Here is a 24,238-nt window from a genome sequence, read left to right as displayed (position 1 = left end):
TTTTTATCGAATCGGGTACACAGTGAAGTACACATGAAATATGAAATATACATATGTTTCTTCTGCGGCAGGTGTTTGGGGAAGCGCCTTTTCTATTCTTTTTAACCGCGTGCTGGGGGTCAAAGACAGAGCTGGGGGCAGCACCATGGAGGAGGAGTTAGGTAAGCATTGATAATGATAGCCAATATTTGATAATGATAGCCAATATTTGATACATTTTTCAATTTTTTATTTTATTTTTTTTTAATTCATTCATTTATTTTTTATTTTATTTTTGGCATCCAAACTATTTCCATTGAATTTTATCTCTAATATTTTAGCATTTTTTGTTTATTTTTCCGTAAAAAAAAATTTAGGATAAAAAAAATGAAACAGGCTGCATGGTGGTATAGTGGTTAGCGCGGGGACCTCACAACTAGGAGACCTGAGTTCAATGCCACCCTCGGCCATCTCCGGGTACTCCGGTACTCCGGTTTCCTCCCACACGGTTTCTAGGCTCGACCACCCTCCGTGACCCTCGTGAGGATAAGCGGTAGAAAATGAATGAATGAATGAGTTCTCCTCCTATTTTGTGTGGAAGTGGTAACTTTTTGGCTTCTTATTTTGTCTTTCCCCACCCTCGGCCATCTCTGTGTGGAGTTTGCATGTTCTCCCCGTGCATGCGTGGGTTTTCTCCGGGTACTCCGGTTTCCTCCCACATTCCAAAAAAAAACATGCTAGGTTAATTAGCGACTCCAAATTGTCCATAGGTATGAATGTGAGTGTGAATGGTTGTTTGTCTATATGTGCCCTGTGATTGGTTGGCCACCAGTCCAGGGTGTACCCCGCCTCTTGTCTGAAGACAGCTGGGATAGGCTCCAGCACCCCCTGCGACCCTCGTGAAGATAAGTGGTAGAAAATGAATGAATGAATGAGTTCTCCTCCTATTTTGTGTGGAAGTGGTAACTTTTTGGCTTCTTATTTTGTCTTTCCCCACCCTTGGCCATTTCTGTGTGGAGTTTGTATGTTCTCCCCGTGCATGCGTGGGTTTTCTCCGGGTACTCCGGTTTCCTCCCACATTCCAAAAACATGCTAGGTTAATTAGCGACTCCAAATTGTCCATTGGTATGAATGTGAGTGTGAATGGTTGTTTGTCTATATGTGCCCTGTGATTGGCTGGCTGGCGACCAGTCCACATTATACCCCGCCTCTCGAACGAAGACAGCTGGGATAGGCTCCAGCAACCCCCGTGGTAGAAAATGAATGAATGAATTTAAAATGGTGATTAATCATGATTAATTCATTTGAAGGGGAAAAATGCGATTCATTCGATTAATATTTTTAATCATTTTTCTGTCCTAGTATTTTTGTACTATAGTAATATTAAGCACAGAAGAGAAATTCATACATTTTGTTGCACACCATTGCAGCATATACTGTGGAAAGAAATGACTGTATATATCTTTAGGAATAGTGTGTGTGTGTGTGTGTGTGTGTGTGTGTGTGTGTGTGTCGTGTGAGCGCTTGTCTGTTGTTCCCACAACAATGAGGAGGTATCAGTTTCCTGGGATTATTCAGACAACACGTCTGATGTTTGCTTAGGTTAAATGCATTTGCTTAGGATGACCTTTGCATGCAGACACACAATCCACGGCTTGTACCAAAGTGCTGGGAACACTCCCACCCTGTGAAAGAATGTGTTTGTTCATCACTGCTATCGTGTTTCTGCCCTGGTTATATTATGAGAGTGATAAAAAAAAAAAAAAAAAAGGAATCTGTAAATTTGATCATGTCAGCAAAATGAAGCTAATCCCCCTGAGTGCAGCGTTGATGTTGTTGGTGTGTTTTTGTTTCGCACACTTTAATGTTTCAGATCATCAAACAAATGTAAATATTAGTCAATGACAACACAACTCAATATAAAATGTAGTTTTTAAATGAAACTTTTTATTATTAAAGAAAAAAAATCAAAATCTTGTCATTGACTAATATTTACATTTACATTAATCCAGCTATTCCTTTTCTATGCTACTTATCTTCAATAGGGTTGTAGGGGTATGCTGGAGCCTATCCCAGGTGACTTCCAGAGGCCGGGGTACACCCTGGACTGGTTACCAGTCAATCACAGGGCACATATAGACAAACAACCATTCACACTCATATTCACTAACATGCATTTTTTTTGGAATGTGGGAGGAAACTTGCGTGTGACAAATATGTTCATTCATTCATTCATTCATTTTTTACCGCTTATCCTCACAAGGGTCGCAGGGGGTGCTGGAGCCTATCCCAGAGGCGGGGAACCTGGTTCAGTATATTTTTCATCAAAATAGTAGTCATGCCAAAATGTTGTGTTGCTGCTGGATGTTCACAGTATCTGAGTGATACTGTCATGGGGGTGCTGGAGCCTATCCCAGCTGTCTTTTGAGTGAAAGACAGCGGGGTACACCCTGGACGGGTGGCCAGCCAATCACAGTGCACATATAGACAAACAACCATTCACACTCACATTCATACCTATGGACATTTTGGAGTCGCTAATTAACCTAGCATGTTTTCGGAATGTGGGAGGAAACCGGAGTACCCGGAAAAAAACCCACGCATGCACGGGGAGAACATGCAAACTCCACACAGAGATGGCCGAGGGTGGGGAAAGACAAAAGAAGCCAAAAAGTTACCACTTCCACACAAAATAGGAGGAGAACTCATTCATTCATTCATTCATCCATTTTCTACCGCTTATCCTTGTGAGGGTCGCGGGGGGTGTTGGAGCCTATTCAAGCTGTCTTCGGGTGAGAGAGGTGGAGTACACCCTGGACTGGTGGCCAGCCAATCACAGGTCACATATAGACAAACAACCATTCACACTCACATTCATACCTATGGACAATTTGGAGTCGCCAATTAACCTAGCATGTTTTTGGAATGTGGGAGGAAACCGGAGTACCCGGAGAAAACCCACGCATTTCTACAACAACAAGGAACTTTCCCAATGCTAACGATAAGTTATTATGTCTTATTATTGCTTATTATGTCTACTGTATTAGGCAATGCAAGTATGAAGGTGACCATAGGGGTGTTATTTCATGTCCATAGAGCTCTAATAATGTTAAAAATGTAAAAAAATTTTTTAGAAGGTCATAACCAGGTTTTCAAAACTCAAACTCTTTATTTTTTTTGAGATGCTACAACAACAAGGAACTTTCCCAATGCTAACGATAAGTTATTATGTCTTATTATTGCTTATTATGTCTACTGTACTAGGTAATGCAAGTATGAAGGTGACCATAGGGGTGTTATTTCATGTCCATAGAGCTCTAATAATGTTAAAAATGTAAAAAAAAATTTTTAGAAGGTCATAACCAGGTTTTTTGCTAACATGCTAACAATGAGTTATTATGTCTTTTTTTTTTGAGATTCTACAACAACAAGGAACTTTCCCAATGCTAACGATAAGTTATTATGTCTTATTATTGCCTATTATGTTGACTGTATTAGGCAATGCAAGTATGAAGGTGACCATAGGGGTGTTATTTTATGTCCATAGAGCTCTAATAATGTTAAAAATGTAAAAAAAAATTTTAGAAGGTCATAACCAGGTTTTTTGCTAACATGCTAACAATGAGTTATTATGTCTTATTTTTTTTTGAGATTCTACAACAACAAGGAACTTTCCCAATGCTAACGATGAGTTATTATGTCTTATTATTGCTTATTATGTCTACTGTATTAGGCAATGCAAGTATGAAGGTGACCATAGGGGTGTTATTTCATGTCCATAGAGCTCTAATAATGTTAAAAATGTAAAACAAAATTTTTTTAGAAGGTCACAACCAGGTTTTTTGCTAACATGCTAACAATGAGTTATTATGTCTTATTTTTTTTGAGATTCTACAACAACAAGGAACTTTCCCAATGCTAACGATAAGTTATTATGTCTTATTATTGCTTATTATGTTGACTGTATTAGGCAATGCAAGTATGAAGGTGACCATAGGGGTGTTATTTCATGTCCATAGAGCTCTAATAATGTTAAAAATGTAAAAAAAAAATTTTGGAGGTCATAACCAGGTTTTCCGAGAGTGGAATTGAACTCGGGTCTCCTAGCTGTGAGGCCTGCGTGCTAACCACTTGTCCACTGTGCAGCCCTGTGACAATTTTGTCATCATTCTATATAACCTGATGGTTTCCTGTTTTGTTTTACAGAGCAGATCAAACCACAGCACATTGTCGGAGAAGACAGTTTGGACAATGAGGATGAACCCCGCAAAGGTGATCTCTAATTCAGACTTCTGGTGAACATTGTTAGAGGTTCAACGGCTATTACTGTATATATGGAAAAATCCTGGCCATGTGTTTGCATGTTAGGAGTGAAATTTCCATACGTGCGCAATCATACATACAAAAGCTCTCTTACTGCGCTCAAGGTTCAAAGCTCATCATGTTCCTCCTCAGTGCTTTGGCTGAGTCAGTGGCAGTCAGTGTTATCTAAAATTAAACAAAAGAGGAAGGGAAACCGTTAGAATTCCTGGCACAACTCTTACATGTCGTAAAGTATTGTGAGGAAAGTCAACGTTTTTTTTTTAAGTGAACCTATATATGTAGTTGAACATGTAGAACATACTTAGATTTCACAATAGATGAAAATATGAGCTGGAAATCTCATATTACAAATATACAACATAAGGTATGCCAGAAATATTTCAGTATTGAACAAAGCAAAATTTTGTTCTCAATCAGAAATCACTATAACTAATAACTATAAAAGCAATCTTCACAGTACTAAATGTACTGCAAAAAAAAGGTCAGTAAGGATAATTCATAATGCCGCCTACAGAGAACATACTAAGTCCTTATTTCTAAAATGACAAATACTTCAACTTGCTGATATAGTTCATCTTCAAACAGCTAAAATAATGCATAACGCTAAAAATAAGCAATTAGCTAAAAATGTCGTTAAAAAGCCATAGCATTTCAGTATGTGGAATCAAACTATGGAATGGATTGAGTAAGACCCTCAAACAATGCACAACGATGAGCCAATTCAAGAAACAATACAAGCAGCAATATTTTGGTACGAGGTACATTATTAAAAACAAAAAACAAAAAAAAACCCTTAAACTGTATTATGGAAAGCAGGAAGTGAACAAATGACACTTACTATGGTACCCATTATGTCATTGGATGGTCATATCAAATTTAAAAATTTAAAAATTTAAAAATTTAAAAATTTAAATTTTTAAATTTTTAAATTTTTAAATTTTTAAATTTTTAAATTTTTAAATTTTTAAATTTTTAAAACTTAAACTATATTAGGAAAGCAGGAAGTGAACAAATGTAACAGTTACTGATTGTAAAAGTACCATATGGAGGGGTAGGATTTAATAAGCTTTGCTTCTTCCTACTCCTTTTGGACATGTGGAACTGGGAACTGATTATGTGATGCATTCAATTGCAATCTGATGTATGTTCAAATGAAATAAAACCATTACCATTAGAACATTTTATTCTCATGTTAAACGATACCATAGTTTCACATAATCAGGTTTGTGTATTTGAAAGTGAGCCCTAAAAGACGTTTGGGATGGTCCAAAATGCTCGGTTTGAAAAGGCGTGGTAAAACCATTCCTTTGTGATGTCACAGAGGGACGGACTTCCTTATATGGTTCATAGTTAGGGGAGTGGGTATGCCTGGAGGCGGGCCATGGGTGGAATAAATTAAAACAGGCATAAATCAAAGCAAATACAGCTGGAATAGGTGCAGATTCTGGAAAATCTAAAATGTTTTTGTGCGGGTTATTGTGTGTAGCTGCTCTATAGGAGTCCACCATTCAATACAAAGAGTCAAAAAATGAGCATAATAGGTCCTCTTTATGATGGGAATGTAAACAACTCCCCACTGTGGTATCACATGTTGCATTAAAGAGACCCTTAAGAGGATCACAGAGACCAGTACAAAGACAAGGCTAAACTTCAAGTACAAGACAAGAACATGTTCTGGTCCCTGGATTAGAAAGAACCCAATGTCTCCCATGACACCTTTATGAAGACTAACCCTGTTGGTCTTCAGCCGGCACAGAGAACCAAGAGGCGGAGGATGAGTATCATCGCACCGCTCAGGCCAGCTGGGTCCACAGGATGTTCACGTCGCTCTTCAGCGACACGGCTTTGTTCAACACCAGAGAAGGTCGTGCTGGGAAGGTGTCCGAATATCTTCTTACTTACAGTTACTGTTACTAACTAACGCAATATGTGAATTCAAAATGGACTTTTTTTGTTCTTACCCTGTTTGACCAGGTGCATAACTTCATGTTGGGATTGAACCTGAACACCAGCATCCCTTTCTCCCCAGCCAGTGGTGTCATCTGCCAAGCACCTACACCAGAGGAGGAAGTAGATGCTGTCACAGGTAACAACAAGCAGCAATGTTTCCTTTTACTTTGAAATATTACCACAGTACAATTATGGTAATGGTAATGGTTTTATTTCATTTGAACATGCATCAGATTGCAATTGAATGCATCACATAATCAGTTCACAGTTCCACATGTCCAAAAGGAGTAGGAAGAAGCAAAGCTTATTATTAAATCCTACCCCTGCATCTGGTACTTTTACAATCACTAACTGTTACATTTGTTCACTTCCTGCTTTCCTAATATAGTTTAAGTTTTTTTTATTTTTTTTATCATTGTTATCATTTTTGTCATTAATTTTGAAATTAAATAAAATTATCATGAATTTTTAATTTTTAATTTTTAATTTTTAATTTTTAATTTTTAATTTTTAATTTTTAATTTTTAATTTATTCAAAGTTAAAGTTCAGTCAAACTATACTACCGACCATAAATGCCCGCCGTTGACTGCTCACATGCAAGAAACGGCAACAGATGACTAATGAATAAATTTAAAATTTAAAATTTAAAATTTAAAATTTAAAATTTAAAATTTAAAATTTAAAATTTAAAATTTAAAATTTAAAATTTAAAATTTAAAATTTAAAATTTAAAATTTAGCTGGGATAGGCTCCAGCAACCCCCGCAACCCTCGTGAGGAAAAGCAGTAGAAAATGAATGAATGAATGAATTTAAAATTTAAAATTTAAAATTTAAAAAACATGCACATTCCAAAAACATGCTAGGTTAATTGACCACTCCAAATTGTCCATAGGTATGAATGTGAGTGTGAATGGTTGTTTGTCTATATGTGCCCTGTGATTGGCTGGCCACCAGTCCAGGGTGTACCCCACCTCTCGCCCGAAGACAGCTGGGATAGGCTAAAAGATAGCATAATATGAACCGCATTAGGGTTCATAAAGTGACCAATGATTGTTTACCATTTATTCCTATCATGCTTGACTCGATTGTGTCCCTGCCTCCTTCTTATAGACCCAGACGAGTTTGACCGCATCTACGAACCTCTGGATGTGAAGAGTAAGAAGATCCACGTGGTGGACAGCGGCCTCACCTACAACCTCCCCTATCCTCTCATCCTGCGGCCCCAACGGAGCGTCGACCTCATCATCTCCTTTGATTTCTCTGCACGACCCAGTGACTCCAGCCCGCCGTTCAAGGTCTGACTCAAGAACTAAGCTAAGTCAAGAACGATGCAGAAAAAAAAAGTGAATCTTTTGTAAATTTGATACATCAGGAGCTCCTGCTGGCTGAAAAATGGGCTCGTATGAACAAGCTTCCATTTCCTAAAATTGATCCCAAAGTCTTCGACCGGGAGGGCCTGAAGGAATGCTACGTGTTCAAACCCAAAAAAGGCGAAAAGAACTGCCCGACTGTCATCCATTTTGTCCTGGTCAATATCAACTTCAGGATGTTCAAAGCGCCTGGTAAGTGGTAATGGTAATGGTTTGATTTCATTTGAACATGCATCAGATTACACTTGAATGCATCACATAATCAGTTCACAGTTCTACATGTCCAAAAGGAGTAGGAAGAAGCAAAGCTTATTAAATCCTACCCCTCCATCTGGTACTTTTACAATCAGTAACTGTTACATTTGTTCACTTCCTGCTTTCATAATATAGTTTAAGTTTTTTTATTTCATTTTTTAATTAATTTTTTTAATTTTTTATTAATTTTTTAAAAATTAATTCATTTATTTTTTATTTTATTTTTGTCACGTACCGAAGTATGAGGTGATATGAGCATCCAGTGACATAATGGGTACCATAGTAAGTGTCAATATAGTGATATATATAGCACATCATGACTGGTTCAAGACTCTACATCCTTGTATTAAATTAAATTAAATTAAATTAAATTAAAATGTAATAATTTAATTTAAATTTAATACGTGTAATAAAAAGTCAAATATTAAAAAAAATTAATTAAATAAAAAAAATAAAACTAATTTAATTTAATTTAATTTAATTTAATTTAATCATTTTTAAGAACAGAACTTATTAGAGTATATTTAAACCCCACAGGGAATAAATTAAATGCAACACCCAAAGAACAAACTCTCACATTCAGTGTTCAATGGCACATCAACAATACTCAAACATATTTTCTTATAAGTGAGAGTTTTGAAGACCTTCATTCCTCATAGACATGATAGGTGACCATCGCGGTTTTCATCTCACAAAACACAATTAAAATCATCACACAGCAACTTAACACCCAAAAGATAGACCTCATAAATAATACACAAACCAATGGGGAAAAAAAGTTAAAGGTTTCTATTTCCCATAGGCAATTTCATTTGAGCAAAGCATGTCATTGTGGAGTGATTTCTGATTGAGAACAAATTTTTGCTTTGTTCAATACTGAAATATTTCTGGCCAACTTATGTGCTTTGTGAAAGGAAAAATAATCTAACTGTACCCCTTCATGTTAATTTTTTTTTTTTTTTTTTTTTTACCGTCATGGCATATGAGGCATCCGTTCCTTGAAGTGACACAATATTTGAACAACATTGACCCAACAATTATGTCTCGCCAGTCGGACCCCATTGCTCACTATTAAATGTGGGTGTCTGTGGTTTTTCATGGAATTTGTGTGCTTTGAAGCCCACATATGCATTCTGCTCGGCGCGCACACACAGACAGGAACATGGCGGTCCCATGAGGTACCAGGTGCTGGGTGGGAATGTCTCAGTCCGGTGGGAGAGTTGTATATGTAAGCGGCCATTTATCATGACAGATCTGCCTCTTTACATTCAGGCGGCCATCTGCCCACATAGTTCCGCAGCCTGTTTATTGATGTTTCGTTTTTTTTTGCACTTCCATGTATGGACTTCCAGTTTGTCGGACCTGAAACAGACTTTGCTATCGAAGGGTTCCGTTTTCCAAACTGTAACTTTTTCCTGCAGACGACTGATGTGTCATGAGTGCCTAGAATGAGCTATTTTAAATGATGGTTGCACACTGGGAATCTAACCTGTAAAAGTTCATTCATTCATTTTCTACTGTTTTTTCATCACGAGGGTCACGGGGGAGAGGGGGGGGTGCTGGAGCCTATCCCAGCTGTCTTCGGGTGAGAGAGGCGGGGTACACCCTGGGCTAGGCTCCAGCACCCCCATGACAGTATCACTCGGATACTGTGAACATCCAGCAGCAACACAACATTTTGGCATGACTACTATTTTGATGAAAAATATACTGAACCAGGGCTGCACAGAGGACGGGTGGTTAGCACACAGGTTTCACAGCTAGGAGACCCGAGTTCAATTCTACCCTCGGCCATCTCTGTGTGAAGTTTGCATGTTGTCCCCGTGCATGCGTGGGTTTTCTCCGGGTACTCCGGTTTCCTCCCACATTCCAAAAACTTGCTAGGTTAATTGGTGACTCCAAATTATCCATAGGTATGAATGTGAGTGTGAATGGTTGTTTGTCCCCTTACAACCCTTTTGTTTATGATTGCAGTAGCAGAACTGCGTCCGTCACACTGATATGATTGTGATGCAAATGTGCCAACAGGCGTTCCAAGAGAAACCGAGAAGGAGAAGGAAGTGGCAGACTTCGACATCTTTGACGACCCTGAGTCTCCGTTCTCCACTTTCAACTTCCAGTACTCCAACGAGGCTTTCACTCGACTCCACGACCTCATGGAGTTCAACACCCTCAACAACTTGGATGTAAGTTTCATGCTTCTAAAAAAAAGGCTGTGTGTGTATTTTGTGTGCTTTGCATATTTGCACTGTCACCATTCGGTTATGAGGTTATGGTGAAATATTAAAAAATTTGCGTGCAGATGTGTCATTATGAGAGGTGTGACTTTCACTCAGCGTAACTTGAGTCACTCCTGAGCTGAGGGAAGACTCACACGTGATGCAATCACCACCGTGTCATTTCACAAAGAACACTAAACTCATCACACAGGAACTTAACACTCAAAAGGTATACTTAATAAGTATACAAACATACCGCTTATCCACACGATGGTTGCGGGGGTGCTGGAGCCTATCCCAGCTGTCTTCAGGCAAGAGAGGCGGGGTACACCCTGGACTGGTGGCCAGCCAATCACAGGGCACATATAGACAAACAACCATTCACACTCACATTCATACCTATGGACAATTTGGAGTCGCTAATTAACCTAGCATGTTTTTGGAATGTGGGAGGAAACCGGAGTACCCGGAGAAAACCCACGCTTAATACATAGCTTTTATTGAGGTCTTCCTACATTAAAAAAATAATAATAATTTTCCAAATATTTCAACTTTCTTTCAAATTTTCTTTTAGTAATATTATGATTTTATTCACATATTAGAACTTTTTCCCCAACCTAATTTTCAAAAAATTACAAATCTATTTCATAATTTTACAACTTTGAAGAATATTCTTTAATATTTCCAGTCACTGCTTCCAAAAAAATTTTCATAATATTACAAGTTTATTCTCGTCAAATTGCCAATTTTTTTCTCAATATTTTGACTTTATTCTTGCAAAATTACAGCTGATTTTCCAGTTCTGTTAACTATTTCAACTTTCTTCTTGTCAGTTTCTATGCCGCTTATCCTCACTAGGATTGTGGGGGTATGCTGGAGCCTATCCCAGCTGTCTTCAGGCGAAAGCCAGGGTCTCCTAAGAATAAGAGTTAGACATGTCATAGTGAAAAAAGTTCTCCTCCCATTCCGTGTGGAAGTGGTATTTTCTTTCCCACTTCCACCAAAACAGTTTTTAGGTCATAACCAGGTTTTCAAAACTCAAACTTTTTTTTTGAGATTCTACAACAACAAGGAACTTTCCCAATGCTAACGATGAGTTATTATGTCTTATTATTGCTTATTATGTCTACTGTATTAGGTAATGCAAGTATGAAGGTGACCATAGGGGTGTTATTTCATGTCCATAGAGCTCTAATAATGTAAACACATTTTTTAGAAGGTCATAACCAGGTTTTCAAAACTCAAACTCTTTATTTTTTTTAGACTCTACAACAACAAGGAACTTTCCTAATGCTAACGATGAGTTATTATGTCTTATTATTGCTTATTATGTTGACTGTATTAGGAAATGCAAGCATCAAGGTGACCATAGGGCTGTTATTTTATGGCAATAGAGCTCTAATAATGTTAAAAATGTTTTTAGGTCATAACCAGGTTTTCAAAACTCAAACTCTTAATTTTTTTTTTTAGATTCTACAACAACAAGGAACTTTCCCAATGCTAACTATGAGTTATTATGTCTTATTATTGCTTATTATGTCGACTGTATTAGGTAATGCAAGTATGAAGGTGACCATAGGGGTGTTATTTCATGTCCATAGAGCTCTAATAATGTTAAAAATGTAAAAAAAAAAAATTTAGAAGGTCATAACCAGGTTTTCAAAACTCAAACTCTTTATTATTTTTTTAGATTCTACAACAACAAGGAACTTTCCCAATGCTAACGATGAGCTATTATGTCTTATTATTGTTTATTATGTCTACTGTATTAGGTAATGCAAGTATGAAGATGATCATAGGGGTGTTATTTCATGTCCATAGAGCTCTAATAATGTTAAAAATGTAAAAAACATTTTTAGAAGGTCATAACCAGGTTTTCAAAACTCAAACTCTTTATTATTTTTTTTAGATTCTACAACAACAAGGAACATTCCCAATGCTAACGATGAGTTATTATGTCTTATTATGTCGACTGTATTAGGCAATGCAAGTATGAAGGTGACCATAGGGGTGTTATTTCATGTCCATAGAGCTCTAATAATGTTAAAAATGTTTTTAGGTCAGAACCAGGTTTTCAAAACTCAAACTCTTTATTTTTATTTTTTAGATTCTACAACAACAAGGAACTTTCCCAATGCTAACGATGAGTTATTATGTCTTATTATTGCTGATTATGTCTACTGTATTAGGCAATGCAAATATGACGGTGACCATAGGGGTGTTATGTCATGTCCATAGAGCTCTAATAATGTTAAAAATGTAAAAAACATCTTTAGAAGGTCATAACCAGGTTTTCAAAACTCAAACTCTTTATTTTTTTTTAGATTCTACAACAACAAGGAACATTCCCAATGCTAACGATGAGTTATTATGTCTTATTATGTCGACTGTATTAGGAAATGCAAGCATCAAGGTGACCATAGGGCTGTTATTTTATGGCCATAGAGCTCTAATAATGTTAAAAATGTTTTTAGGTCATAACCAGGTTTTCAAAACTCAAACTCTTAATTTTTTTTTTAGATTCTACAACAACAAGGAACTTTCCCAATGCTAACTATGAGCTATTATGTCTTATTATTGCTTATTATGTCGACTGTATTAGGTAATGCAAGTATGAAGGTGACCATAGGGGTGTTATTTCATGTCCATAGAGCTCTAATAATGTAAACACATTTTTTAGAAGGTCATAACCAGGTTTTCAAAACTCAAACTTTTTTTTCCCAGATTTGAAGGAACAACAAGAAGGAACATTCCCAATGCTAACGTTGAGTTATTATGTCTTATTATTGCTTATTATGTCTACTGTATTAGGCAATGCAAGTATGAAGGTGACCATAGGGGTGTTATTTCATGTCCGTAGAGCTCTAATAATGTTAAAAATGTAAAAAAAATGTTTTTAAAAGGTCATAACCAGGTTGTCAAAACTCAAACTACGAAAATACTCGATTTATTAATATTGAATCATACTTGGCAGAAACCGCTGTTGACGCTGGAACCAATTAACCGTTTCATTCACTTGCATATCGGAATGCATGATCAAACCCTTTGAGATCCATCATCTCCGACCACGCCTTGTGGGTTTTGACCTCATATTAGATATTGTTAAAAAGGGAGTGAGTCACTTTGTGCAAGTGTTGCATTTTCCCATACAAAAGGCAGACACACAGAATAAAGATAGCAATGTTTTTTTTTTGTTTTTTCAACACTAAATCGCTGCATTTGCTTCCTGCAGGTGATTAAAGACGCCATCAAAGATCGCATCGTGTTACGGAAAGAGAATCCTTCCTCCCTCACCTTGCCCTTCTCCCTGAGTGCGATCCCCAAGAAGAGGTTTCTCAAAAGGAATCCTCACCTTAATGCTTGGAATCACCATGGCAACAACGATCAGTAGCCTGGTTTTGCATGGAGACTTTTGGATTTTAGCGGAAAATGTTTTCTTTTTGGAAAATGTTGAATTTGCTATGTTTTATGGTGTTAGATAAAAGGGAACGATGACGTTTTATTGTTTAAAGCCTCAGAAACACACTGACGTTTTTTTTTTTTCATTCGGGCTCCATTTGCACAAAATAGGGGAAACTTTTTGCTGCAAATATTAGCAGCTGACATTTGGTTTCCCTCTGGCTGAGAGACTGGAGTCATATTTTTTAAACTGTGTGAATAATTCATTCATTCATTCATTCATTTTCTAACGCTTATCCTCACGAGGGTCACAGGGAGTGCTGGAGCCTATCCCAGCTGTCCATGGACTGGTGGCCAGCCAATCACAGGGCACATATAGACAAACCACCATTCACACTCACATTCATACCTATGGACAATTTGGAGTCGCTAATTAACCTAGCATGTTTTTGGAATGTGGGAGGAAACCGGAGTACCCGGAGAAAACCCACGCATGCTCGCGGAGAACATGCAAACTCCACACAGAGATGGCTGAGGGTGGAATTGAACTGGGTCTCCTAGCTGTGAAGCCTGTGTGCTAACCACCCGGCCTCTGTGCATTTTTTTTCATCAAAATAGTAGTCATGCCAAAATGTTGTGTTGCTGCTGGATGTTCACAGTATCCGAGTGATACTGTCGTGGGGGTGCTGGAGCCTATCCCAGCTGTCTTCGGGCCAGAGAGGCGGGGTACACCCTGGACTGGTGGCCAGCCAGCCAATCACAGGGCACATATAGACAAACAACCATTCACACTCACATTCATACCTATGGACAATTTGGAGTCGCTAATTAACCTAGCATGTTTTTGGAATGTGGGAGGAAACCGGAGTACCCGGAGAAAACCCACGCATGCACGGGGGAGAACATGCAAACTCCACACAGAGATGGCCGAGGGTGGAATTGAACAGGGGTCTCCTAGCTGTAAGGCCTGTGCGCCAACCACTCAACCACCGTGAAGCCCGCCTTATATTTTTATTTTAGTTCATTTTTATGCCTTAAAATGCTTACTTAAGCCAAAAAAACACATCGAATGTGCTTAAAATTGATGTTTTTGAGTAATAATAGGCTGTTTCAAACATGAAAAGCCGAGATGGTCGAGGGTGGAATTGAATCCTGGTCTCCTAGCTGTGAGGTCTGCGCGCTAACCACTCGAACACCGTGCCGCCCTCCTGGGAAATGTTCTATACATAAAATGAAACATAAAACATTATAATGCAGATGCAGTCCCCACAAAGAGATGGCCGAGGGTGGAATTGAACTCGGGTCTCCTAGCAGTGAGGTCTGTGCGCTAACCACTCGAACACCGTGCCGCCCTCCTGGGAAATGTTCTATAGATAAAATGAAACATAAAACATTATGATGCAGATGCAGTCCCCAACATAGAGATGGCCGAAGGTGGAATTGAACCCTGGTCTCCTAGCTGTGAGGTCTGCGCGCTAACCACTAACCACCGTGCCATGGGGTACACCCTGGGCACGCGTACTACTTACAACGCATGCCTCGGAATACTCTCATTCATCCAAGCAATGTACTTTCATCTGAATCGATTGCAAGTGAATCGTTCGCAACTGAATCGTTCAGGTTGTCTTAAAAGTGGGGCTGTTAAAAATAAGACTAACTCTAACTGAGGTAACTTATTCATTTCATTCATTACGTTACTTGTTTTTTTTTTTTTGCAGTTTTTTCATAATAAATAGCCATAACTCTATTATGACGGAAGACGTAGGAACAGTTGAAAAAATATTTTAGATCACCGTATTGTCTTCAATTTCTTGTTAATTTTAATGACTGGTACCGATTTATGATACATTTATGATAGCTGAAGAATGCAGTGACCACGACGACATGGAACGCCTGAAAGCACCGTTTTTTTGGCAGCTATTGTATATGTAAGAACTTCAATGATTATGGTTATTATAAAAAAAAAACATGATATGTCATCATTATATTTGTTGTAAAAAAAAAATGTACCTTTACTTGTACCAGGCATTAAAATGAACAAATAAACTGAATAAACAAAGCTGGTCTAATCATTTTTTTCAATATTTGTATGTATCTATAACTCATAAACACGTCTCATCCTGGAAACAAACACACAGTCATTCTCCAGGTGCATTCAGGGACATGCTGAACTGTTGGAATCTTTCAGCTTTACTCTATCACACATTGATACCACATTGAAACCAGACTTGATCAAACAACAGGCATAATAATCCCCAATAAAAACAAAAGCTACTCCCCACCGAGGTTAAACTCAACTCTGAATCCCTGACGTCACTTCCTGTTTGCCTCCCACTCTGCTCATTTATAGGAACACATTTATAGCAATACACACAAATCTTATTTATGCCTGAAATGGCTTTCTTAGTATTATTTTGCCTACTAAATTGGGTAATGCAAGTGTAAAAGTGACTATAGGGGTGTTATTTCATATCTAGAGGGCTCGAATAATGTGGGGAACCACAGTCCGTTAATTCATCTGCATTGGTAAAGAGAGTTTTAAATGTGTATTTTTTTTTTTTTTTTTAGTTTTTAGTTCATTTAGAGATGTTATTACAGTTGTTCATTTTGCTGGAGCCTATCCCAGCTGTATTCGGGCGAGAGGCGGGGTACACCCTGGACTGGTGGCCAGCCAATCACAGGGCACATATAGACAAACAACCATTCACACTCACATTCATACCTATGGACAATTTGGAGTCGCTAATTAACCTAGCATGTTTTTGGAATGTGGGAGGAAACCGGAGTACCCGGAGAAAACCCACGCATGCACGGGGAGGACAAAAAATGTTGAATTTTCCAAATATTTCAACTTTCTTTCAAATTTTCTTTTAGTAATATTATGATTTTATTCACATAATATTAGAACTTTTTCCCCAACCTAATTTTCAAAAAATTACAAATCTATTTCATAATTTTACAACTTTGAAGAATATTCTTGAATATTTCCAGTCATTGCTTTATTAACATTATTTTTTTCATAATATTACAAGTTTATTCTCGTCAAATTGCCAAATTTTTCTCAATATTTTGACTTTATTCTTGCTAAATTACAGCCGATTTTCCAGTTCTGTTAACTATTTCAACTTTTCAATAAAATTAAAATTAATAGTTAAAATTTTATTTAATAGTTAAATACAATAAAAAAAACAAAACAAAAAAAACTTTCTTCTTGTAAGTTTCTATGCCGCTTATCCTCACTAGGATTGTGGGGGTATGCTGGAGCCTATCCCAGCTGACTTCAGGCGAAAGGCGGGGTTCACCCTATATGTGCCCTGTGATTGGCTGGCCACCAGTCCAGGGTGTACCCCGCCTCTCGCCCAAAGACAGCTGGGATAGGCTCCAGCACCCCAGCAACCCTTGTGAGGATAAGCAGTAGAAAATGGATGAATGAATGAATGAATGAGTTCTCCTCCTATTTTGTGTGGAAGTGGTAACTTTTTGGCTTCTTATTTTGTCTTTCCCCACACTCGGCCATCTCTGTGTGGAGTTTGCATGTTCTCCCCGTGCATGCGTGGGTTTTCTCCGGGTACTCCGGTTTCCTCCCACATTCCAAAAACATGCTAGGTTAATTAGCGACTCCAAATTGTCCATAGGTATGAATGTGAGTGTGAATGGTTGTTTGTCTATATGTGCCCTGTGATTGGCTGGCCACCAGTCCAGGGTGTACCCCACCTCTCTCACCCAAAGACAGCTGGGATAGGCTCCAGCACCCCTGCGACCCTCGTGAGGAAAAAGCGGTAGAAAATGAATGAATGAATGAATGTTTTCTTCAACCTTCACTCCTCTTTCAAACCCCCCCTTGAACATGAACTAATGACGCCTGCTCAGACGAGAGACGAATCGTGTCGTGACCAACCCAACAACGATGATGATGATGCAATTTTAATATGCCCTGTGTAAGAAACCTGGCCTGTACTGTATCTGTTAGTTGGCTGAACTCCTTCCTTCCGTTTTCATCGTGCCAGTGCAGAAAAAGATTGAATGACTCACCCAAACATCATGAGTGAGATCATACGAGACGCTTGAAGCCATTTGTTTGACAGTAACTCGTAACCACATCAATTGCTAACCCCTCCGTCCATGGCGGGAAAATGACTTTTTTGTTATTTACCCACCTGACTGACACACCTAAACATTTGGAGTGATATCATGCAAGAGAAGCTCGTCGCCATTAATTTGATAGTAATGGTAATGGTTTTATTTCATTTGAACATGCATCAGATTACAATTGAATGCATCACATAATCAGTTCCCAGTTCCACATGTCCAAAAGGAGTAGGAAGAAGCAAAGCTTATTAAATCCTACCCCTCCATCTGGTACTTTTACAATCAGTAACTGTTACATTTGTTCACTTCCTGCTTTCCTAATATAGTTTTATGGTTTTTTTATTTTTTTATTTCATTTTGTAAATTTTCAAATTTTCAAATTTTCAAATTTTCAAATTTTCAAATTTTCAAATTTTCAAATTTTCAAATTTTCAAATTTTCAAATTTTTACATGTTCAAATTTTCAAATTTTTACATTTTTTATTTAATTTTTTAAAATTTATTTATTTATTTTTTATTTTATTTTTGTCACGTACCGAAGTATGAGGTGATATGACCATCCAATGACATAATGGGTACCATAGTAAGTGTCATTTGTTCACTTCCTGCTTTCCATAATACAGTTTAAGGGTTTTTTTGTTTTTTTTTAAATAATGTACCTTGTACCGAAGTATTGCTGCTTGTATTGTTTCTTGAATTTGCTCATCGTTGTACATTGTTTGAGGGTCTAGCATAGCATAGCATAGCATAGCATAGCATAGCATAGCATAGCATAGCATAGTATGATAGTAACTAGTAAACCTCAAACATTTCAATGTGGTTTGATGGCATAGCATAGCATAGCATAGCATAGCATAGCATAGCATAGCATAGCATAGCATAGCATAGCATAGTGCAGTTGATAGTAACTAGTAAACCTAGATAGTAACTAGTAACTAGTAAACCTCAACCATTGGCTCATCGTTGTGCATTGTTTGAGGGTCTAGCATAGCATAGCATAGCATAGCATAGCATAGTATGATAGTAACTAGTAAACCTCAAACATTTCAATGTGGTTTAATGGCATAGCATAGCATAGCATAGCCTAGCATGGCATAGCATAGCATAGCATAGCATAGCATAGCATAGCATAGCATAGCATAGCATAGCCTAGCATGGCATAGCATAGCATAGTATAGTATAGTATGATAGTCACTAGTAAACCTCAAACATTTCAATGTGGTTTAATGGCATAGCATAGCATAGCATAGCATAGCATAGCATAGCATAGCATAGCATAGCATAGCATAGCATAGCATAGCATAGCATGGCATAGCATAGCATAGTATAGTATAGTATGATAGTAACGAGTAAACCTCAAACATTTCAATGTGGTTTAATGGCATAGCATAGCATAGCATAGCATAGCATAGCATAGCATAGCATAGCATAGCATAGCATAGCATAGCATAGCATAGCATAGTATAGTATAGTACAGTATGATAGTAACTAGTAAACCTCAAACATTTCAATGTGATTTAATGGCCGACAGGGAGGAAGCGGGCAGTGCCTCCTATTGAAGCGGCCATTCAACAAAAACAACCCGATACCATATCAACATTAGCATTAAAGGCGTGTTTATTTTCTCCTGGCTGTGTTGTTTCAGGCCACTTTTTCCGAAAAAGACCATTTCCTCCTCCTGCTCCTCCTCTTCCCGCCACCCTGCTGGCTTTCAGCCGCCTCAAAAAAAATGGCGCTCAGGTTAAACGAAGGGGAGGGTGAGAGTGTGGTGGTGGTTTGGAGTGACATGGCATCATAAAACTGGCTCTCATTCAGTGGAATTTTACACACTGCACCTACACCTCCAGCGCTGCAAGCCTGGAATCTGACACATTACACCTCCAACCTGCATGGGGCCCAAAGGCTGCACACACCGCAGTGGAATTTTACACTGAAACGCTTGTGACCGCTATTGGACTCATGTTTCAGGACTTTGGAGCACATCCAGAAAAAACTTAAGTCCTTATGCGGTTTTTCTTATCTTTGACAACAAAGCGCTGTTTTATGTGACTCAGATTTTTGTAATTAAGTCGGTGATTTGCGCCCTTTTTTTTACCTGTTTCCTGTAAACCTTGTTACCTTGTTTTGATAAAGCATGACGAGTATGCTCTGAATGCTGAGTGTGCGTTCAAGAGTTCCACGAGCAACGTCAACCACTGTTGGAAAACTGTGGGATCGTATGTGGAATTTTATGAAGTATTACGGGAATTCCTGTCTGAGAATGAATGCCCTGGTAATGATCATCCCTGGAATGGTTGCCTTTGGAATTGCTTTGGTACTGATGATCCCTTACCAGTGAGAGCTTTGATGTCAACTTTGGTTATACAACTAATACTAACTCAAATATAATACTAATGGTAATGGTTGTATTTCACTTGAACATGCATCAGATTACAATTGAATGCATCACATAATCAGTTCACAGTTCCACATGTCCAAAAGGAGTAGGAAGAAGCAAAGCTTATTAAATCCTACCCCTCCATATGGTACTTTTACAATCAGTAACTGTTACATTTGTTCACTTCCTGCTTTCCTAATATAGTTTCAGTTTTTTTTGTATTTTTTTGTATTTATTTTTTTTTGTCAAATCAGTTCCCACTTCCACATGTCCAAAAGGAGTAGGAAGAAGCAAAGCTTATTAAATCCTGCCCCTCCATCTGGTACTTTTACAATCAGTAACTGTTACATTTGTTCACTTCCTGCTTTCCTAATATAGTTTCAGTTTTTTTTGTATTTTTTTTGTATTTATTTTTTTTTGTCAAATCAGTTCCCACTTCCACATGTCCAAAAGGAGTAGGAAGAAGCAAAGCTTATTAAATCCTACCCCTCCATCTGGTACTTTTACAATCAGTAACTGTTACATTTGTTCACTTCCTGCTTTCCTAATATACTAGTTTCAGTTTTTTTTGTATTTTTTTGTATTTATTTTTTTTGTCAAATCAGTTCCCAGTTCCACATATCCAAAAGGAGAAGGAAGAAGCAAAGCTTATTAAATCCTACCCCTCCATCTGGTACTTTTACAATCAGTAACTGTTACATTTGTTCACTTCCTGCTTTCCTAATATAGTTTAAGGGTTTTTTTGTTTTGTTTTTATTTTTGTCAAATCAGTTCCCAGTTCCACATGTCCAAAAGGAGTAGGAAGAAGCAAAGCTTATTAAATCCTACCCCTCCATCTGGTACTTTTACAATCAGTAACTGTTACATTTGTTCACTTCCTGCTTTCCTAATATAGTTTAAGGTTTTTATTTTTTTAATTTTTGTCAAATCAGTTCCCAGTTCCACATGTCCAAAAGGAGTAGGAAGAAGCAAAGCTTATGAAGTCCTACCCCTCCGTCTGGTACTTTTACAATCAGTAACTGTTACATTTGTTCACTTCCTGCTTTCCATAATACAGTTTAAGGTTTTTTGTTTTTTTTTAAATAATGCACCTGATATGAGTTTTTTATGCTTTTATTTTATTTTTTATTGTAAATTTTTTTAAATTGTAAAATTTTAAAAATTAAATTAAAAAAAAAAAATTAAAAATTTTAAAAATTAAAATTAAAAAAAATATATTTTATTTGTGTTTTTATTTTTTATTTCATTTTTGTCACGTACCGAAGTACGAGGTCATATGGATGACATTTGTTCACTTCCTGCTTTCCATAATACAGTTTAAGGGTTTTTTTTTGTTTGTTTGTTTTATTTTTATTTTTGTCAAATCAGTTCCCAGTTCCACATGTCCAAAAGGAGTAGGAAGAAGCAAAGCTTATTAAATCCTACCCCTCCATCTGGTACTTTTACAATCAGTAACTGTTACATTTGTTCACTTCCTGCTTTCCTAATATAGTTTAAGGTTTTTTTGTTTTGTTTTTTTTTTATTTTATTTTTGTCAAATCAAAGCAAAGTCCAATGTGGCTAAATGACAACAATCGCAAACTCTTGATTGCAGTTGTTGATGCTAACTAAGGGTGGCCCAACCAGTTATTAGGTTTAGGGGGTAATCACTGTTTGGGGGATTTTTAAAAAAAATCTCCTTTAATAATAAAAAGTTTCATATAAAATATTACAAATAATGCGGTTTAGAAATGCATGAAAAATACTCCAGGTCCACACGGTGACATAACAAAACAACAAAACCACAAGTACATCGCAACCTCCACAAATAGACCAAACCACCCTGGGTGTCTCCAAGCCAAGCCATCACATTCCCAAATTTAATGAGACGGAATAATTATATACTTAAAGATATTTTGCACTTTTTTTTTTTTTTCCTGTCACGAAGAGCACCATTTAATTATCCGACAATTTGTCGAGCCAATCCATCCATCCATGCTAGTGTGCACTGTACGTACGGTGCATGAGAGGAAATGATCTACGTACATACTGTAATATTCCTTCAGGGTACCTTCTTCACGTGAGGTTGTCATGTAGGTGCCTGTACGCTCAGCTTTTGATGTGTTGAGTCACACATAGCACCCATGGGTTGAGACTTTGTCTTCAAAAGCTCTCAGGTGAGGACGTTCAAGACCCAATGCACGCAACGCTGATGTTAAGACTATACAGCAGTGAGTTATGTTATGTAACGACGGACGTTGAATCCATGCGATATTAGCTTTTATCTCCCTTTGGGGCCGTGAGTCTAGACAGGTCAGATAAGGAAATTAAAAAATTCCACCCTGAAAAAACCATTTGGTCCTGTTGCTATAGCGACATCACAAGAGTTGGAGTCAATGAAACTGTGGGTTTGGATCCTAGCATTTTTCTTTTAATTCACTTTAAGTCCTCTTGGAGAGTCTTCCAAAGTTCACTAGGTTGAAGTTCAACATGGAATTTTTTTTTTTTACTAGAATAAGTATTATTATGTTATGTATTATATATATATAATTTTGTATATTATTATATTATTATTATATTATTATTATATTATTATTATATTATTATATTATTATTATATTATTATTATATTATTATTATATTATTATTATATTATTATTATTAAATTATTATTATATTATTATTATATTATTATTATATTATTATTATATATTATTATAATTTAGACTTTATTTTGACTTTAATCTTGTAATAATATAACTTTTTGTCACAATACAACTTTTTCTCATAATACTTTTATAATTATTTTTGTCATTTCTGCTGTTATTTTATTTTTCATACTAACCTTCTTCTTGTAAATTTTCTTCTCATAATTTAGATTAAATGACCTTATCATAATAATACTTATTCTAGTAAAATTGGGACTTTTTTTTGTCACAATACAACTTTTTCTCATAATATTTTTATAATTATTTTTGTCATTTCTGCTGTTATTTTATTTTTCCGACTAACCTTCTTCTTGTAAATTTTCTTCTCATAATTTAGACTTTATTTTGATATTATTAGAAATGACAACTAACCTTCTTCTTGTAAATTTTGTTGTTGTTTTTTAATTTGCCAAAAATTTCAACTTGTTTTCACAATATTATTATTTGCTTCCCATAATATTTGGACTTTATTTTGATATAATTAGAAATGACAAATTTATTTTGTTTTGTTTGTTTTCCATAATATCAGTGCTAAATAAGTGCTTATTTCTTTCTTTAATATCTCAACAAAAATGACAGTTTTCCTCATAATAATACTTATTATAGTAAAATTTGGACTTTTCTGTTACAATACAACTTTTTCTCATAATACTTTTATAATTATTTTTGTCATTTCTGCTGTTATTTTATTTTTCCGACTAACCTTCTTCTTGTAAATTTTCTTTTTCTCATAATTTAGACTTTATTTTGGTATTATTAGAAATTACAACTTTATTTTGTTTTGTTTCCCATAATATCAGTGCTAAATAACTTATTTTTTTCTTTAAAATTTCAACAAAAATGACAGTTTTCCTCATCATAATAATACTTATTCTAGTAAAATTGGGACTTTTTTTGTCACAATACAACTTTTTCTCATCATACTTTTATAATTATTTTTGTTTAATATCAGTGCTAAATAACTTATTTTTTTATTTAATATTTCAACAAAAATGACATACTTTCATAATTATTTTTGTCATTTCTGCTGTTATTTTATTTTCCCGACTAACCTTCTTCTTGTAAATTTTCTTCTCATAATTTAGACTTTATTTTGATATTATTAGAAATGACAACTTTATTTTTGTTTGTTTTGTTTGTTTCCCATAATATTCTTTTAATTCACTTTAAGTCCTCTTGGAGAGTCTTCCAAAGTTCACTAGGCTGAAGTTCAACATGGATTTTTTTTTTTTCCTCTCCACGCTTCCTGCAATTACAAACATGCACTTTCACTCACTCACTCACCAAAGCAGGAAAATCCGAAAATCCCTGCTGACGTAAAGATTTCAGGAATCACCAAAAACCACACAGCGCTGACCGGTCAAAGAAATATTTCCACAATGAGGAGCACATCATGAATCAGCACACACACACACACACACATACACACACACATACACATACACAGACGAGACTACAAACATGGAAATTTCCCATTCCCAACTCATTTTGTCCCAGTAGGAAGCCCTAGCAGACATTACTCAGGATGTACGTATATAGCAGGGATTCACTAAAATGGGGTTCTATGAGTCATAGGTTGGGGGTCTGC

The 24,238-nt window shown here is 36.6% G+C and overlaps 2 protein-coding genes across 2 annotated transcripts in view; one reads left to right on the top strand and one right to left on the bottom strand.

Moving 5' to 3' along the window:
- LOC131130186 (prostaglandin G/H synthase 2-like) overlaps positions 1 to 6,293 on the bottom strand; it is a 34,238-nt gene extending 27,945 nt beyond the window's left edge. Inside the window, exons 1-2 of the mRNA XM_058074442.1 lie at positions 6,035 to 6,293; positions 4,397 to 4,467 (exon numbers count right to left, since the gene is read on the bottom strand). The gene's annotated coding sequence lies outside the window, so the exon portion shown is untranslated. The remainder of the gene's footprint in view (positions 1 to 4,396; positions 4,468 to 6,034) is intronic.
- LOC131130190 (cytosolic phospholipase A2-like) overlaps positions 1 to 13,593 on the top strand; it is a 29,355-nt gene extending 15,762 nt beyond the window's left edge. Inside the window, exons 12-19 of the mRNA XM_058074448.1 lie at positions 72 to 161; positions 4,186 to 4,251; positions 6,050 to 6,180; positions 6,277 to 6,388; positions 7,365 to 7,549; positions 7,627 to 7,816; positions 9,908 to 10,065; positions 13,331 to 13,593. Of these exons, the coding sequence (XP_057930431.1) occupies positions 72 to 161; positions 4,186 to 4,251; positions 6,050 to 6,180; positions 6,277 to 6,388; positions 7,365 to 7,549; positions 7,627 to 7,816; positions 9,908 to 10,065; positions 13,331 to 13,489 (1,091 nt within the window). The 3' untranslated portion in view covers positions 13,490 to 13,593. The remainder of the gene's footprint in view (positions 1 to 71; positions 162 to 4,185; positions 4,252 to 6,049; positions 6,181 to 6,276; positions 6,389 to 7,364; positions 7,550 to 7,626; positions 7,817 to 9,907; positions 10,066 to 13,330) is intronic.
- The last annotated feature ends 10,645 nt before the right edge of the window (positions 13,594 to 24,238 follow it).

The sequence above is a fragment of the Doryrhamphus excisus genome, chromosome 5 (assembly GCF_030265055.1).
Source record: "Doryrhamphus excisus isolate RoL2022-K1 chromosome 5, RoL_Dexc_1.0, whole genome shotgun sequence".
Taxonomy (NCBI): Eukaryota; Metazoa; Chordata; class Actinopteri; order Syngnathiformes; family Syngnathidae; genus Doryrhamphus; species Doryrhamphus excisus.
Note: the sequence above shows the minus strand (reverse complement) of the source record. Positions and strands in the feature narration are given on the sequence as shown.